We start from the raw sequence: 17,347 nt of genomic DNA on the forward strand, positions 1-17,347 counted from the left end.
TCGGAAAATTTCTAATGTACCTCAAGCAAAGTAGCCCAGAATCCTACAGAAGCACAATTATAAAAATGCACTTAAATGGGAACAACAGTGTGGCAATAAGAACAGTGTCTTATGGGAGATCGGGAAAATGAAGGGTAGAAAGGTTAACTGAAAACATAGGAGAGTTATGAGGCATACGTTGTTTTCCACTAGGGAATGCTGAATGTGACAAATATGGTTTTTATTTGGAGGAGAGCTTTGGAAGAGATGAAAAGATGGTTATAACACATAAAGTTTTCTCTCTGTTGCTCTGCAGACTGAGGATGATGGAGAGCGAGAACAGCACGGTGGTGACAGAGTTCATTCTCCTTGGTCTGACCCAGTCTCAAGATGCTCAACTCCTGGTCTTTGTGCTAATTTTAATTTTCTACCTCATCATCCTCCCTGGGAACTTCCTCATCATTCTCACCATCAGATCAGACCCTGTCCTCACAGCTCCCCTCTACTTCTTCCTGGGCAACTTGGCCTTTCTGGATGCATCCTACTCCTTCATTGTGGCGCCCAGGATGCTGGTGGACTTTCTCTCTGAGAAGAAGGTGATCTCCTACAGGGCCTGCATCACTCAGCTCTTTTTCTTGCACTTCCTTGGAGCAGGAGAGATGTTTCTTCTTGTTGTGATGGCCTTTGACCGCTACCTCGCCATCTGCCGTCCTTTACACTATTCAACCGTCATGAACCCTAGAGCCTGCTATGCCTTGCTGTTGGCTCTCTGGCTTGGGGGCTTTACTCATTCCATTGTACAAGTGGCTCTTATTCTCCACTTGCCCTTCTGTGGCCCAAACCAGCTGGATAACTTCTTCTGTGACGTGCCACAGGTCATCAAGCTGGCCTGCACAGACACCTTTGTGGTGGAGCTCCTGATGGTCTCCAATAGTGGCCTGCTCACCCTCCTGTGCTTCCTGGGGCTTCTGGCCTCCTATGCATTCATCCTGTGCCGGGTGAAGGGGCACTCCTCTGAAGGGAAGAACAAGGCTCTCTCCACATGCACCACACACATTATCATTGTGTTTCTCATGTTCGGGCCTGCCATCTTCATCTACACTCGCCCCTTCAGAGCTTTCCCAGCTGACAAGGTGGTTTCTCTCTTTCACACAGTGATCTTTCCTTTGATGAATCCTGTAATTTATACTCTTCGCAACCAGGAAGTGAAATGTGCCATGAGGAAGTTATTGAGTCGGTCCATGGTTTGCTGAAAGGAACAGAAGAATGAGAAGAGCAAGAAAAGAGAGAGTCCAGTCTGAATGAATTAAATCATTTATTCATTATGCACTGAATCAGTCAGTCATTTAACAAATATTGTATTTATTAAGCACTTCTCATTTTCAGGCACTATTCTAGGTGTATGAATAAGACAGGTAAGATTCCCAGTCCCCAGTGGTTACATTTAAGTGGATAAAGACAGTTTAAACTATTATATTGAAAAAGAAAACATCATAATATTCAAAAGAGGTAGTGTTCTGAAACAAATAAAAAATAATGTTATGATAGCCTTTGACTGGAAGATGATAGTTATTTTACTTTTGGTTGTTAAGCAAGGTCTTGTTAAGTAGTATATAGCTGATATTCAGATGACTTGAAAGAAACAACCATGCAATTACCTAGAGACAGAAATTTCTGAGCACACATGATGACTACTACAAGGTCATTGGGTGTGCTGGCTCTGGGTAAGCCACTGCCTATGTTCTACCTGGGCCACCCGGCAAAAGCTACAAAGTGATCTGCAGATGGCTGATTCTTGTGCTGGGCTTGGAAATGCCCAGGCAAAGCCAAGCTGTGAACCAAGGCTGGTTGCTTCTAGTGCCAGGCCTGAGGCCAGTTAGTGAGAGGTATGGGGTTCACTGAGGCCAGGTGTTGCTTTTTTGAGAGAATTTAGGAAAATCTAAAACAGGAGCCAAAACAAGCCAGTCCTATGGTAAAGCCACTGAAAACAGCTCAGGTGGGCCTGAAAGTTGAGTGGGACAGGGCCTCAGGGAATCACCAGGGCAGAGCAAACAGTATGAGCCAGATTGCTGGAGTCCCAGATAATGATGCCCATCTGCTGGCCCTGTGGGGGAAGGGCTCACCAAAGGAACCACGGCCTCCACCAGCATATCTGTCCCAGAGAAAACTGCCTCTCCAACTGTCACCCCAATGCCAAACATTTCAGTTCTTCTCCATGTTTCTGGTGCTTTTCAAGCTGCCTCTCCAAAGCTGGAGTGAGTCTGACTAAGTCTATGCACGGGCCCTTTAAGAGGAGATGCCTGGGGCTCCAGTAGCCTCAGCGTCTGTCAGCCTCAGTTCCCCCTAGTTTTTAGCGCCAGAAGTTATGGGGACTTCTTTTCCTGGCATTGGAACCCTGAGCTGGGTGCCTGGCGTGGGACACGGACCCATCACTTCTCAGGGAGGACTTCACAGCCCAGGTGTCCCTCCTGATTTTTATCTGTCACATGTGGGTGTGGGACCAGCCCATCTGAGCCTCTGCCCTTCCTACCAGTCTCGATGTGGCTGCTGCTTTAATTTCATAATTGTAGGACTTCCATTCAGCTCGATGTCAAAGGGTTCTGAATTATGGTTGTTCTGTAGTTTAGTTGTAATTTTGATGTGGTTGTGAGAGGAGGGGAGGACCACATTTACCTATGCTGCCATCCAGACTGGAAGTCAGTTAATTATTTTAACACTAAATACTTTACTCCACTCTCTTTCTACTACCTGGTTTATGACAAGAAATCTGATGTAATTCTTATCTTTGTTCTTCTATATGTAATATGATTTATTTCTCTCTAAAGTCTGTCAGGGTTTATTTTCTCTTTGCTTTTGTTTGGTTTTGAATATAATATGCTCTGGTGTAGATTTTTTCTATCGTGCTTGGTGTTCTCAGAGCTTTCTGGATCTGTGATTTTATATTACCTACTACTATTCTAAATCCATTTGTTTCGCATCTGTATGTATTTGAAGATCTTAGGTCTCACTTGTGACGAGCCTTCTCTGAGTTGCAAATCCAAACCAGTCCCTCTATGACTCTCTTACACCTATATACATTTTCTCCCATAGAAGTTATGTATAGCTTTCGATTACTTATTTATTTACATAAGTATTTGTTTGATAGCTGGTTCTCACTAAAATTCTAAGTTCTAGTCAACTTAGTTAGTTTAGTCAAACTAGTATTCCTTTAGTAGACCATTGTCTTGCACATGGCAGGCAAAGAACAAAAACATTTGCACTCGGAGATTCCAATATAGTGGTGGAGTGAATGGAAGCTAAACAGACCATCTCCCAGGGCAAAACTGGAATTACAACTAAAATAAAGACAAATCGTAGGGAAAAAGCAACAGAAAAGCAGCTTGGAGGACCATATAACCACAAACACTGACTCGATCCTGGTAGGATAGCGGAGGCATGAGGGGGTGCTGGGAGCCCACAGACAGCAGTGGTCTTAGCTGTGAGCATCACCCTCGGGTTAAAGTCCCAAGCGGCTCCACAGCCCAGATCCAAGACAGATGCTAAAATAGCCACAGACACTCAAAGGCTCTGGCAGAGAGAGGGTGGATGGGACTGGAACTATGTGGGGACACTCAGGATTTGGAAGGTGCTCAGAGCTTTTGCTGAGTTGCAGCCACTTAGGACAGTGGCCATCTTACTCCACCCCAGGTGGGCCATTGAAACGCAAATTGAGGCTCATTAACAACCAGCATCTGCCCCACTCTAAGGAAATCCCCTTACAGCTGAGCACTTGAGGGAGTTTTCATTTAACTAAGAACCCAAGGCTCTTCAAGTAACCACTACTGATAGCCTCCAGGCAAAAAGCTAGAGGATAACAGTACCATTCATGGGATAGCAACACTAACCAGGAAAGTAAGACTTGACAGTGGTGTGTAACATGGGTCCTCCCTGGCTCATCCAAACCCAGGAGAGGGAGCCACAAACAACAGAACACCAACAACCACAGGGAAAATTTGGCAGGTTCCAAAGCCCACTGTGATAGCCAAAATGGTGAAAAACAGGAGACCTCTACCAAAGAGAGATAAATGTGAGCAGTTAAGTAAGTTAACAGAACTAGAATTCAGAGCCATGATCTTGAGGAAGCTCAACAGCATGAGTAAGGACATCAACACCATGAGTAAAGACATAAAAATGTTGAAAATCAACCACTTGGAAATTAAAAACCACTAAATAAATGAGACATATCAGAAATAAAGAACACATTGGAAGGTCTAAATAGCAGAGTAGTGAAGCTGAGGACCACATCAGTGAATTAGAAGACAGGGTAGAAAAAAAATCAACCAATCAGAAAACTAAAAGGAAAACACAATTAAAAACAGGAAGACAGCTTAAGAGAACTGTGGGACAACTGGAAACGTAATAATATTTGCATCATAGGGGTCCCCGAACAAGAAGAAAATGAGCAAAATTTAAAGAATATATTTGAAGAAATAGTGACAGAAAACTTCCCTAATTTGGTGAAGGAAGAAGGCATTCAAGTTCAAGAAGCACAAAGAGCCCCAAGTAAGAAGAACCCAAACAGGCCCACACCAGGACACATAGTAATTAAAATGCCAAAAATTAAAGACAAAGAGAGAATCCTAAAAGCAGCAAGAGATAAGCAGCAGATTACTTACAAAGAAACCCCCATAAGGCTCTCAGCTGACTTCTCAACAGAAACACTACAGGCCAGAAAAAAATGGCATGAAGTAATCAAAGTCATGAAAAACAAAGATCTGAATCCAAGACTACTCTATCCAGCAAGGCTATCATTCCAAATAGAAGGTCAAATAAAGAGCTTTCCAGACAAAAAAAAATAAAAATAAAAGGCTAAGGAAATACATTAGCACCAAACCAGCACTGCAAGAAATGTTATAAGGATTGCTGTAATTAGTAAAAGAAACAGAAAGAAAAATATAACCAAACTAAACAGAAATGGCAATAAATAAGTACATATCAATAATCACCTTAAATATAAATAGCCTGAATGCTTCGATAAAAAAACACAGAGTGGCTGATTGGATAAGAAAGCAAAACTTATCTATATGTTGTTTACAAGAGACCCACCTCACAACAGAAGACTCACATAGGTTGAAAGTGAAGGGATGGAAAAAAGCAAACAAAAAGCAAGAAAAAAAAAAAGCTAGGGTAGCAATACTCATATCTGGTAAAATAGAATTCAAAATGAAGGCCATAACTAGAGACAAAGAAGGCCACTACATAATATTGAAAGAATCTATCTAACAGGAAGATATAACCTTGATAAACATAAATGCACCCAATATAAGAACCAGAACATATATTAATAATCTTCTGGAGGACTTCAAAGGAGAAATCGACAGCAATACAATCATAGCAGGAAACTTCAAACCCCACTGACATCACTGGATAGATCCTCTAGACAAAAAAAAATAGCAAGGAAACAGAGACTCTAAATGAAGCATAGACTAAATGGTTTTAATAGATATCTACAGAGAATTACACCCCAAAACTACAGAATTCACAAGGGATTCAAATTAGAAAGGAGAAAGCAAAACTGTCATTATTTGCAGATGACATGATATTATACATAGAAAATCCTAAAGACTCCATCAAAAATCTACTAGACTTAATAAATGAATTTGGCAAAGTAGCAGGATGCAATATTAATGTCAAGAAATCAGTGGCATCGTTATACACCAATGATGAACTCACAGAAAGAGAAATTGAAAAAACAATCCCATTTACCATCGCAGCAAAAAAATTAAGATACCTAGGAATAAACTTAACCAAAGAAGTAAAGGACCTATTTGCAGAAAACTACAGTTCTTTGAAAAAAAAAATAGAGGAAGATATAGAAATGTGGAAGCACATACCTTGTTCATGGATTGGAAGAATTAACATCATTAAAATGTCCATACTACCCAAAGCAATCTATAGGTTCAATGCAATCCCCATCAAAATACCAACGACATATTTCACAGAACTAGAACAAATACTTCAAAAGTTCATATGGAACCAAAAAATGCCTCAAATAGCCACAGCAATCTTGAAAAAGAAGGATAAAGTAAGTGGGATCACAATACCAGATATCATGTTATACTACAAAGCCACTATAATCGAAACAGCCTCGTACTGGCACAAGAACAGGCATATAGATCAGTGAAACAGAACAGAGAACCCAGAAATGGACCGAAGACATTATGCTCAATTAATATTTGACAAAGGTGGCAAGAGCATACAGTGGAGTAAAGACAGCCTCTTTAATAAATGGTGTTGGGAAAATTGGACAGCTACATGCAAAAAAGTGAAACTAGACCATCATTTTACTCCATACACAAGAATAAACTCAAAATGGATAAAAGACTTAAATGTGACCTGTGAATCCATAAAAATTCTAGAGGAAAATGTAGCCAACAAAATTTCGGACATCATACACAAAGGAATTTTCACTGATACATCACCTAAGGCAACAGAAACAAAGGAAAAAATGAACACATGAGACTACATCAAACTAAAAAGCTTCTGCACAGCAAAAGAAACAACTATCAAAATGGAAAGGCAACTTACTATATGGGAGAATATCATTGCCAATGATACATCTGATAAAGGGTTAACAAAATATATAGAGTACTCATACAACTCAACAAAAGAAAGACAAATAACTCGATTAAAAAATGGGCAGAGGAGCTGTATGGACACCTCTCCAAACAGGACATACAAATGGCCAAGAGTCATATGAAGCAATGCTCAACATCACTAACCATCAGAGAGATGCAAATTAAAACAATGAGGTATCACCTCACACCTGTCAGAATAGCCACCATCAACAAATCATTAAACAAGTGTTGGCGAGGGTGTGGAGAAAAAGGAACTCTAGTACACTGCTGGTGCAGTCATATGGAAAACACTATGGTGTTACCTCAAAAAATTAAAAATTGAATTCCCCTTTGACCCAGTGATCCCACTTCTAGGAGTATACCCTAAGAAGCCTGAAATACCAATCAGAAAGAATGTATATACCCCCATGTTCATAGCAGCACTATTTACAATAGCTAAGACCTGGAAACAGCCAAGGTGTCCATCAGTAGACAAATGGATAAAAAAAGCTGTGATACTATGCAGCTGTAAGAAAGAAAGATCTCTTATCCTTTGAGATAACATGGAGGAACCTGGAAAGTATTATCCTAAGCGAAACAAGCCAAGCAGAAAAAGACAAATACCACATGATCTCACTTATTTGTGGAATATAATGAACATAACAGTTTGAGGAATAGGTTAGACCCAGAGACGTGGAAGTAGGGTATAGACTGACAACCCTCTCAAGAGGGGGTGAAGGGAGGAGGGAAGAGATAAACCACAGAACTTATATACATGTATGCATAACCATTGGGCATGGACAATAAAGCCGCGGATGGTGTGGGGGGGATGGGGAGGTGAGGGATGGGAGGAGGGTGTCAATGGGGTAAAAAAGGAGAAACATCTGTAACAAAAATAAAATTTAAATAAAGTGAATAAAAATATTAAAAAAACATTTGCTCTCTTCTGTGACCTAAAAATGGACATTTATATTGGTTTTTCCTTCATCCCTCCCTCATGTCCCTTGCTCCCTCTCTCCTACTTCCAGAGATCCCCTTCTCCGAGAAACTGACTACACACACGCCCTTAGCTCCAGCTCCTCTTTGGGAGAAGGAAAGTTAAATTAGACAGGAGCCCAGAGGTGCGACCCAAGGTAAAGTGCTGGCAGGAAACAAGACAACGTTTATCCTGCCTAAGAGAGACTTGAGGGACCTATGGAAGCAACCACACTGGGCTATGTTGCAGAGGCAAAGGCGGTCATTGTTATTCATGTTCCAGTGAAACAGAAGGCAAGAGTGCCTATCTGGTGTGATGTATACACTCAATCTGGTACACTCTATCACCATTTTACACATTACCACATTCCTTTGTTTATCTGGGCTACTTTGTTTGGATACTGTCCAGAAAAAAACAATAAACAAACAAATCAACACTAAAGAATACAAAGAATCATTTTAGAAATTAACATATAGGAGGCTCAGAGTTTGTAACTGGATTGACTTCCCACAGTTCATAAATAATAGACCCACATTTCAGACATCTGCCTGACTTCAAAGCCCGGACTCTGGTTCACACCACTCACTACGCTCTTTCATGCTAACAGGGTTCCCACTCTGAGAAACTCCGTTCCTTTAGCCCTACATCTCTGTGGAATCTACCAATTATTCAATCAAATTCGTATATTCCATCGCACATTCGCCAGTCTGTCCTGTCCATGTTGATCCTTTAACCCTCTGAATGTTGTAGCCCTCAGTTATATACCAACTTTTGCTGTTCAATGTTTTATTTATTCATCTTGACTGACTAACCTAATAGTACATTCTTTAAGGTAAGGAATCTGTGTTATATGTGTTTATTTCTAGCAGTTCTTCTAAGACAGACTCCTATGTCAGCTTCTGTCCTGAGCAGACTGACAGGAAAATGCAGAGCACCAAGCAGTAATATCCAAGACACACAAAAATAAGCTTTGCACTGCAAACCACAGGTTGAAGAAATCTTAACGTTATACATCCCAAGGTTCCATAACCGCCTGGGAAGAAGGTAAAGGTAGGGATAAAACAAAGTGTCATTTCTTGAGTCTAAGAAGAGATCGTCAAAATAGTACTATTGAAAATGTGAGGAGTACAGTCAATACCCCACCACTTAATTCTTTCCTCCTTGTTACCCTTGCATGACAATTTTTAGCTTATAGATGCCTTGACTTTATTTAACGTTGTTTTAATCATGCTTAGTTTTTTGTTTTGTTTTGTTTTGTTTTCTGTTTCTCATTGTAATTAGGAGCTTGTTTGCCTAGAAATTGCAGGAGCACATGAATACAATTTTATTTTACTTTTTTATAAAATCTATTATATTAAAAGATATTTGCTAGGTCCGGCTGGTGTGGCTCAGTGGATTGCATGTCATCCCATGGACTGAGAGGTCCCAGTTTGATTCCTGGTCAGGGCACATGCCTGGGTTGCCGGCTCAATCCCCAGTAGGGGCTGTGCAGGAGGCAGCTGATTGATGTTTCTCTCTCACATCGATGTTTCTATTTCTCTCTCCCTTCCTTGCTATCTGAAAAATCAATAAAAACATATTTGAAAAATTTTTTAAAGATACTTGCTATGCCCTGGCCAGTTTGACTCAGTGATTAGAGTATCAGCCCACGGACAAGAGAGTGGCAGGTTCGATTTCGGTCAAAGGGCACGTACCTCAATTGGAGTTCAGTTCCCTGCTCTAGTTGGGGTCCTGCGGGAGGCAATCAATCAATGTGTCTCTCTCACAAAGAAGTCTCTCTCTCTCCCCTCTTCTTCCTCCCTCCAACTCTGTCATAAAATAAATGGAAAAATATCCTCGGGTGAGAATTTTAAAAAAACTTGCTAGAGTCTTCTTAAAATATAATAAATTTAGTGTTATGTTTGAGTTTAAGATTTAGATTTAGGGTTAGCTTAATTTTAGAGAATAGTTACAATTCGGGTTAGTTCTAGAGTTGATAGTTTATAGATTGATGTTAAAGTTAGAGATGGTGTGCCCTGTCTGGTTTGGCTCAGCAGTTAGAGTGTCAGCCCGCGGACCAAAATGTCCCGGGTTTGTTTCCGGCCAAGGACATGTACCTGGGTTGTGGTTTGTCCCCGGCCCTGGTTGGAGTCGTGTGGGTGGCAAACCAATTGATGTGTCTCTCTCACACTGATGTTTCTCTCAATCTCTCTCTCTCAATTCCTCCCTCCCTCCCTCCTGCTCTATCTGAAGATACATGGAAGAATATCCTCGGGTGAGGATTAAAATAAAGTTAGGAATAGTTGTTAAAGTTAGGTTTAAGCTTAGGGCCAGACACAGAATCACTTTATGTGTTAGAATTTGTTTTAGGGTTATTATTTGTGGGAAAATTTTTAAAGCCATTGAGATTCTTAATTTCATTGACCATGTGAGCTAGTCATGACCATAAAAACAAAAACAAACAAAAAAAGATGTTCTTTTCTAAATATTGGTGAGGAAAATAATTTAAACCCAGTTTAAATTTCCTTAATCATATCAAGTTTTCTTTCAAAGAAGCAGTTGATGTAAAAGACAATAAAGCAAAATAAAAGAATGAAGTTTTTAATTACTCCCCTATTAATGCATAGAGCCCATCTGTACTTAGGTGGTCAACACAAGCTGATTATTATAATCAGTCTGCTGACCAGGGACCTCAGTGCAACTAGCCTATTACTTTTTACACCATCAATCTTGGAAAGGATCCAGACCAACATTCAAAAAGTCTACCTATTACCTTCTTTAAAAATTTCTTTTTGCCCAATATTTACTTAACTCCAAATTATAAATCTTACGTGGTCAGTGGTATTAGAGTAGCCCTTTCTAATATAATCCGGCATTCTGGTTTGAGACATGAATGTTTACTTCTCTCAATTACTAACAATCCTTATGGCATATGCATATGTAAGCCTTTTTAAGTTGGCAACACTCGTTTGCATACATAAATACTTATATTTTATCTCCTTCTTCCACCTTGAACATTAATGAGTAATATAAACCCCAACGAGAATTGTTCAAGTTTTAAGTCATTGATTGTGTGCATGTGTTTTCACTCAGCTATGCTGTTGTGGTTACTTTGCTTGCCCCTATCAGGCAGTTATTCAAGTTTTCATCATAACTCTCATGCACTGTGGCTGCTCCACTGGCCAGGAAGCATTCAGTACCTCCCCAGTCAGCTGTGAATGTTGACACATGTCTCAGGATGATGGTGTACAAGTACAACATTGTCCCAGGTGTAGCATGCTTATATCTAGGATGAGCAGAATGATTCTTCAGTTCCAATAAGAATAAATCTTTTGAAACTGCATCTGCTATTGAGTGATTACAAGCCTTGTTACGTGAGTTTATCAATATGACCTGAGATGCCTCTCTTGTTGTCTATTATGATTTCATGTTGCCCAGTTCCTTGAAATCACTTCCATCTGCCTGATTGGACCACTTCAGACAGATGATGTATCAGGTGTCCTGTGCTATATAAATGCTCTACTTCTAGGTAAAAGTCCTGAGAAGACCCAATCTTTAAGCTTTACCTAGGGATAGGTAATCAAGATCTAATGAAGTAATTACTCCCTCTCCCTCTTAAAGAATAACAGTATTAGCACCTCATCAAATAAACACATTGACCCCCACCCCTCTACTGTTGTTGCTTCTTACTAGGGGAGGCTGAAACAAAAAATGTATTTACTCCCTAGAATATATACATAAATTGTTCCAGACAGAGGGAGAGTTACTAGAAAGTTTAGGTAAATGTTTGGAACCTATCCAGAGTCTCCCATCATTCAGGTCTACTAAATGTCAGTTTAGTAAAAGTTTTCTAACATTTAGAAGAGAAAGAAATGAACAATAAAAAGTTATTCTGCAAATATACTGCACCATAGCTACCCTTCCTTGATTAGCTCATGTGAAGTTGAGGTGCCCCCTTCCTCCATATGCAAGGTTATTTTAGTGTAGTTGCCATATTTAAATATGTTTGTATCTCCCATATTCTCTAGAATATTCACACAATGGAACTTGAATAGTTTATCTACTGGTTTGCTTATGGTTTCCATTCCTTAACACAACCAACTATACTTTAATGTAGAAATGTTTCTAGGCTATGTCTCAAGACACAGGCCTTTCTTCACCTGATCTTCAGCCAAATTGACCAGTGAAATCACATCACTGACTTACCCACACAGTTAATGTCAAGCCCAATAATCCTACCTTTGCACCTCATTGACTTTCTACGCTCGTTTTCCAAACCCCAAGTATCCATTCCTAAACTATAAAGAGAACACTTTTTATGTTTTAAATAAAGTTTCTCTCAATGTTTCTTTATTTCTCTAAAAGCAACCATTACCATTAAATGAAAGATATTTATGTGACTATGCATACATACAATGATGTAAATGTGTTGAAAAGAAAGGAAAGCAATAACCACCAAAATGTGGATGATTTTATTTTTCCAGTGCAAAGAAAGTAATAAAAAAGAGTAGAGTCAGACTATAATATTTCCTTCTCAAACCTATAAAATATTGGAATCTTAATAACACTGAAGTTACATAATAATGTATAAAAATATTACAAATAAAAGGTAGGTTTCCATTATTGTTTTGTTATTCAGAAGAATATTAATAATGCTGCTTTTTACTCAACGTTAAACCTAGAACATTGCTCAAATAATGATAGAGATTTTTGAAACTTTAAAATATTTTTCTACCCTTCGTTAAAACCCTGCCAAGCCAGCAGTTGAAGGCACAGTTGGCATTTACCAGTGACTGGCTCATCCCTCTCTGCTAGTCAGCCCCTGCCCACTCACCCAAGTCATCCAGATTCTGCTGGGACAAGAAATGACAACCTGGTTCTAAAATGTTTGTTTGTTTTTTTAAATAACTGAAGAAATGTTTTAAAACTATATTTAATTTTCATTATTAGAACTTATATAACTGTACTCGCCAGGTCTGTCCTTGACAATAGGCACACTTTCAGGTGATACTTTCAATTCAGAGAAACTCAGAAATTAAGAGGTCCCAAAGGAACGTAGTATTACTAGCTTGAAAGTTTCCTACCCCAGAGGCTACTCTATAATGAATATATGCCTTACGCTCTCCCACGATCACTGGCCACAACAGAACATAGATTGTTTTGCTGAAATATGATTTTGTTTTAGGTTCTAGTTAGGATATGAATAATGCTTCATCCAAGGGAAAATATATGGTCAAGTATGGTGCCTCTCTGGTAAGAAGGTATAATTTATACTCTGTAAATTTTTTAACTTCTCTCTTACTTTCCTTCCCCTATCACATTGAAGACAAATTCATGATTTTTTTTTTTTTTTTTTTTTATCCTCACCCGAGGACATTTTTCCATTTTCTACTCAGATAGAGCGGGAAGGAGAGAGAGGAAGAGAGAGAAACATCGATGTGAAAGGGACACATTGAGCGGCTGCCACCCACACAACCCAACCAGGGCCGGGGACAAACTGCAGCCAAGGTACATGCCCTTAGCGGGAACCAAACCCGGGTCTCTGTGGACCGCAGGCCGACGCTCTAACCGCTGAGCCAAACCGGCCAGGGCCAAATTCATGATATTTTAATACCATATATCCATACATATCAATTGGGATGGAATTAGTGCATACATTGCTGCATAGATTCCAGAAATATCAAAGGTTTCTTCTCTTAGCTACATCTTGGGACTTCTGGAATTCTTACAGCATCAAAAGATATTCTATGTAGTCACGCAGCACTTTTAATGCCATTGTTTAGGAAGTATTCATGTTCTCACAGTACCACAATCATCAGGGTCCACAGTTTTTAATGTATTAAGGAATTGTTCCAGGCACAGATATGTTACAATAATTAATAGAAATTTCTGACATGGGGAAAATTGATTATTAGTAATTTAGCTCAGCTCTGGCCAGTTTGGCTCAGTGGTTAGAGCATCTGCCTGCAGACCAGAGAGGCCCCCGTTCGATTCCCACTAAGGGCACGTACCTTGGTTGCAGTTTGTCCCCGGCCCCGGTTGGGATTGTGTGGGTGGCAGCCACTTGATGTGTCTTCCTCACATCAATGTCTCTCTCTCTCTCCCTCCCGCTCTATCTGAAGATAAATGAAAAAAAAAAAAAATGTCCTCGGGTGAAGATAAAATTTTTTTTTTTAAATAATAATAATTTAGCTCAGAAAGAAGCCTAATAGAAAGAAGGGTTGGGAGGGAGAGATAAACCACAGAACTTATATGCATGTATGCATAACCAATGGATATGAGCAACAAAGCTGGGCACAGTAGGGGGAAGAGGGTGTCAATGGAGGAAAAGGGAGAAACATCTGCAACAAAAATAAATAAATAAATAAATAAATAAATAAATAAATAAATAAATAATAATAATAAAAAGGAAACATAGTGGAAAATCTCTCAAAAGCTGTTAACAGTCAGTAGTTACCATGGAAATGGAATTAATGCTCTTGGACTGAACAGCCGGAGATACAGAATAATACTGCAGAAGAAGGACAGAGTCAGAGAACATTGTGCGTGCATCCCTGTCATGCTATTTCTCAGCTCTGAGACTTCTGTTTCCACTGAGAGTCGACTTTAGAATAACAAGACATATTTCATGGGGTTATTGTGAAGATTGAGTTAGACAATGTAAATGAGAGTTTCTAGCACATGGGATGTATTCAGAGAGGGAGAGAGAGAGAGTCAGGGAAAGACAGAGAAGCTTAGTTTTGACATGATCCTAAAATTAGCAGCTCCAAAAGGAAAAATAGAAATTTTCTCACATTTTGTTTTCTTTTTCTAACTTTTGATTCTCTTTGGTGTGTTCTGCCTCAAATCATTTGATTTTACACGTACTCTTGGAATCTGGAGATTTACCTGTCCCATCTAGGACATGCTTGAAAAATAATTATAATAGTATTATTAATATGGATATTAATATAATTATTTTAGCAGTAGTATTTTGCTTTTGTAATTCAACTAAAATAACATTAACAACTTTTAAAGCCAGTATTAGGTGAGAAAGAAAGCATAGGATTTTACTTCTTTGCTATAACCTACAGCACCTACAGGTTTTGTTTTGTTTTTTCTCATCACAAGTACCCAGAAGGGATGAATATGCAGTAAGAAAATATTCAATAAATTCTTATTGGCCATACTAGAAAAAAATAAAAGCCTCTTGTACATCTAGTACTTTCTAATTCTGTTTTTATTTTTACCCTTGGTATCTGATCACTCTAATGAATTTAAGCAACATCAACAACAACTTCAATTATAGACAACAGTGAAGGTAAACCTAGATTAAATTAGAGGACATCCTGAAGTGATTAGTGCTAAGAGCAATGAAAGAATTATTTCAGAAACAGAGAATATGTTTCATACAACTGTTGGCCATTCATATTTCTTCTTATGCCAACACGTTTTCATAGAGCATTAATTCTTAAGAAGAGTTTTATTTTTTTCCTTGATCCATAGAAATCATATTTCTTCTCAACCAAACTAAATTCTTCTCTAAACCAACATTCTTTCCCAACTCTAATAGGTCCTCTGTTAATGGTGGTACTTTGGCCATTAACCTTTTGTTGACTTGGTTTTTCCAGCAGTAAAGTGAGTATAATTGTTATTGTGGTTATGAAACAGTGATTAAAAGTGTTTTGCACAGCTCTAAGTTATATAGAAAAACATTTTAGTAACTATATAGCTGTTTCCAACTTTGATGGAGGGCTATGAACACCAGTTGTCGAGAACTTAGTAATGTCTGTTAGAGATAATTGATCTATTGTGGCAAAGACTTTGAGATCCAGGTATTTGTGAAAGAAGAAGAAGGGGTGAGAGGAAAAGAAAAAAGAGAAGAAGGAGAAGAAAATCTGGGAGGAGAGAGAAAAAAGTTTAAAAGAGAGAAAAAATATGTAGATCTATTTTCCAGCTTAATATAGGATTGCTAGATTTTTTAAAAGTAATTTAAATAGCAAAAATAACTCATTTAAAGACAAACTTAAACTTTCCCTGACTTTTGATAAGAACTCTAATTAATTTATGTATGTAATTTACTCTGCTATTGCAAAAGAAAGTCATCTGCCAAAGATTGATTGGTAGAACGTATATTTCAAAAAAAAATCATGACTTCTCAGGCTAAGGCATATGAGACTGAATGAAAGTAGCTTTCTATGGACATTTGGAAATGGAGGAATTTACCTAACTCTAAAAATGTGTAGCCAGAGTCTGGGGCCCAAGGACTTTCTCATTCGTAACACACAAGTCTTTCAAGTAACATGATGCAGTCTCTCTCCCAGAGCTCATCACAGACTTTGGATCATTTTAGTCATTGCAGAGACTTCCAGGTTTTAGTTTCTGAGAAGCTATCTTGTATCAAATTAGCACCAGATTTGGTATCTCTGGTCCTAGATCATGTCTGGCAAAATGGGCTTTCAAACACATTTTAGAATTTGATAGTCAAAACTCAACTTCAGGACTCACTGTGGGTGAGTAATTTCTTATAGGTTGCAAAAGCTTTGAGTTTTATTAGCAGAGAACATTTTTTCCAGATGCTCATGATTTATCCTTTCTTTGTGCCTGGAACATTTATTCTTTCACTGATTGTTAACCACTTTCCTCTCGATTAATCTGCTCTTCTGCTTAGTTAACTCTGCTTGTGAAAAAGTTGTGTCACGTTGGCAAGACTAATATTAATATCTCTTCTTCACCTGGTTGATTCATTTATTTATTCATTATTGAATAAAACCATTAACCTTCAGTAATGTGCTAAATATTATTTCAGTTTTTCAAATTTATATATAGAAACATTTTTCTACCATACACCCCATACACACAATGTCATTATTTATTTATTTATTTTGTTATAGATGTCCTTCCTTTTCCCCCCATTGATACCCTCCTCCCTGCTCCCGTCGCTCCCCACCCCCACCCTCACCTTCACAGTATTGTTGTCTGTGTCCACTGGTTGTGCATATATGCATATAAGTTCATTGGTTTATCTCTCCCACCCCTCCCGCCCCACCTCCCTCTAAGGTTTGTCAATCTGTTCCCTACTTCCTTGTCTCTGGATCTATTTTGTTCATTAGCAAAATGTCATTTTAAAAAAATGTTATTTTATTTTATCTCAGGTCCATAGTATTGAATTGAATATAATCCTTGATGCAAAACATACTCTCACCATTTTTCCATGCCCATTTCATGTTTGCTTATTCACTAATAAATGTATACCTATGAAACCATGACCTAATATAAGATCTAAACAACTGATAATAACATGTGTTCATTCTCATGCTGAGCCTTGGCCTTCCCACACTTGAGGTTACTTACTTTTTAACATCTTCTCCTTTTGTACATAGTTTTACCATTTATACAAGTTCCTGCAAAGTATACTGTTATTTTTCTATTGTGTTTCACCTTATAAAATGTATGACAAATGGATCCACTATGGACTTTTTTCCCTTTATTATTATATCTTACTGAGATATATCTATATCATTATATATAGTTGTGCTTATTTGTCACAGTTTTCAACAATATTGCATTGTCCTATTTATGGGCATTATTATTCCTCCTTATATACATATACAAGAGTTTATCTTGGGTATTTAAAAGGAGTGAAATTGCTGGCTCATAGTGCGTGAATGTTGAACTTTGTAAGATAAGACCACTTTTTTTCCAAAGTGATTATATCAGTATACACTTCCATCAGCAATATATAAGAAATCCTCTTCTCTTGATTCACATACTGTTTACTCAAAAAAATCTAATTTCATATTTTTTCTTCAGATGAATTCAGAACAAACTGGACTAA

At 38.4% G+C, this 17,347-nt stretch overlaps 1 protein-coding gene across 1 annotated transcript; it reads left to right on the forward strand.

Annotated features, from left to right (window-relative positions):
* Nucleotides 1–305: 305 nt before the first annotated feature.
* LOC118615191 (olfactory receptor 4N5) lies at nt 306–1,232 on the forward strand. The gene has a single exon (XM_036239851.1). It carries the CDS (start codon nt 306–308, stop codon nt 1,230–1,232), a length of 927 nt encoding a protein of 308 aa, XP_036095744.1.
* Nucleotides 1,233–17,347: the final 16,115 nt, after the last annotated feature.

Source organism: Molossus molossus, unplaced genomic scaffold, assembly GCF_014108415.1.
Source record: "Molossus molossus isolate mMolMol1 unplaced genomic scaffold, mMolMol1.p scaffold_m16_p_1, whole genome shotgun sequence".
NCBI lineage: Eukaryota > Metazoa > Chordata > Mammalia > Chiroptera > Molossidae > Molossus > Molossus molossus.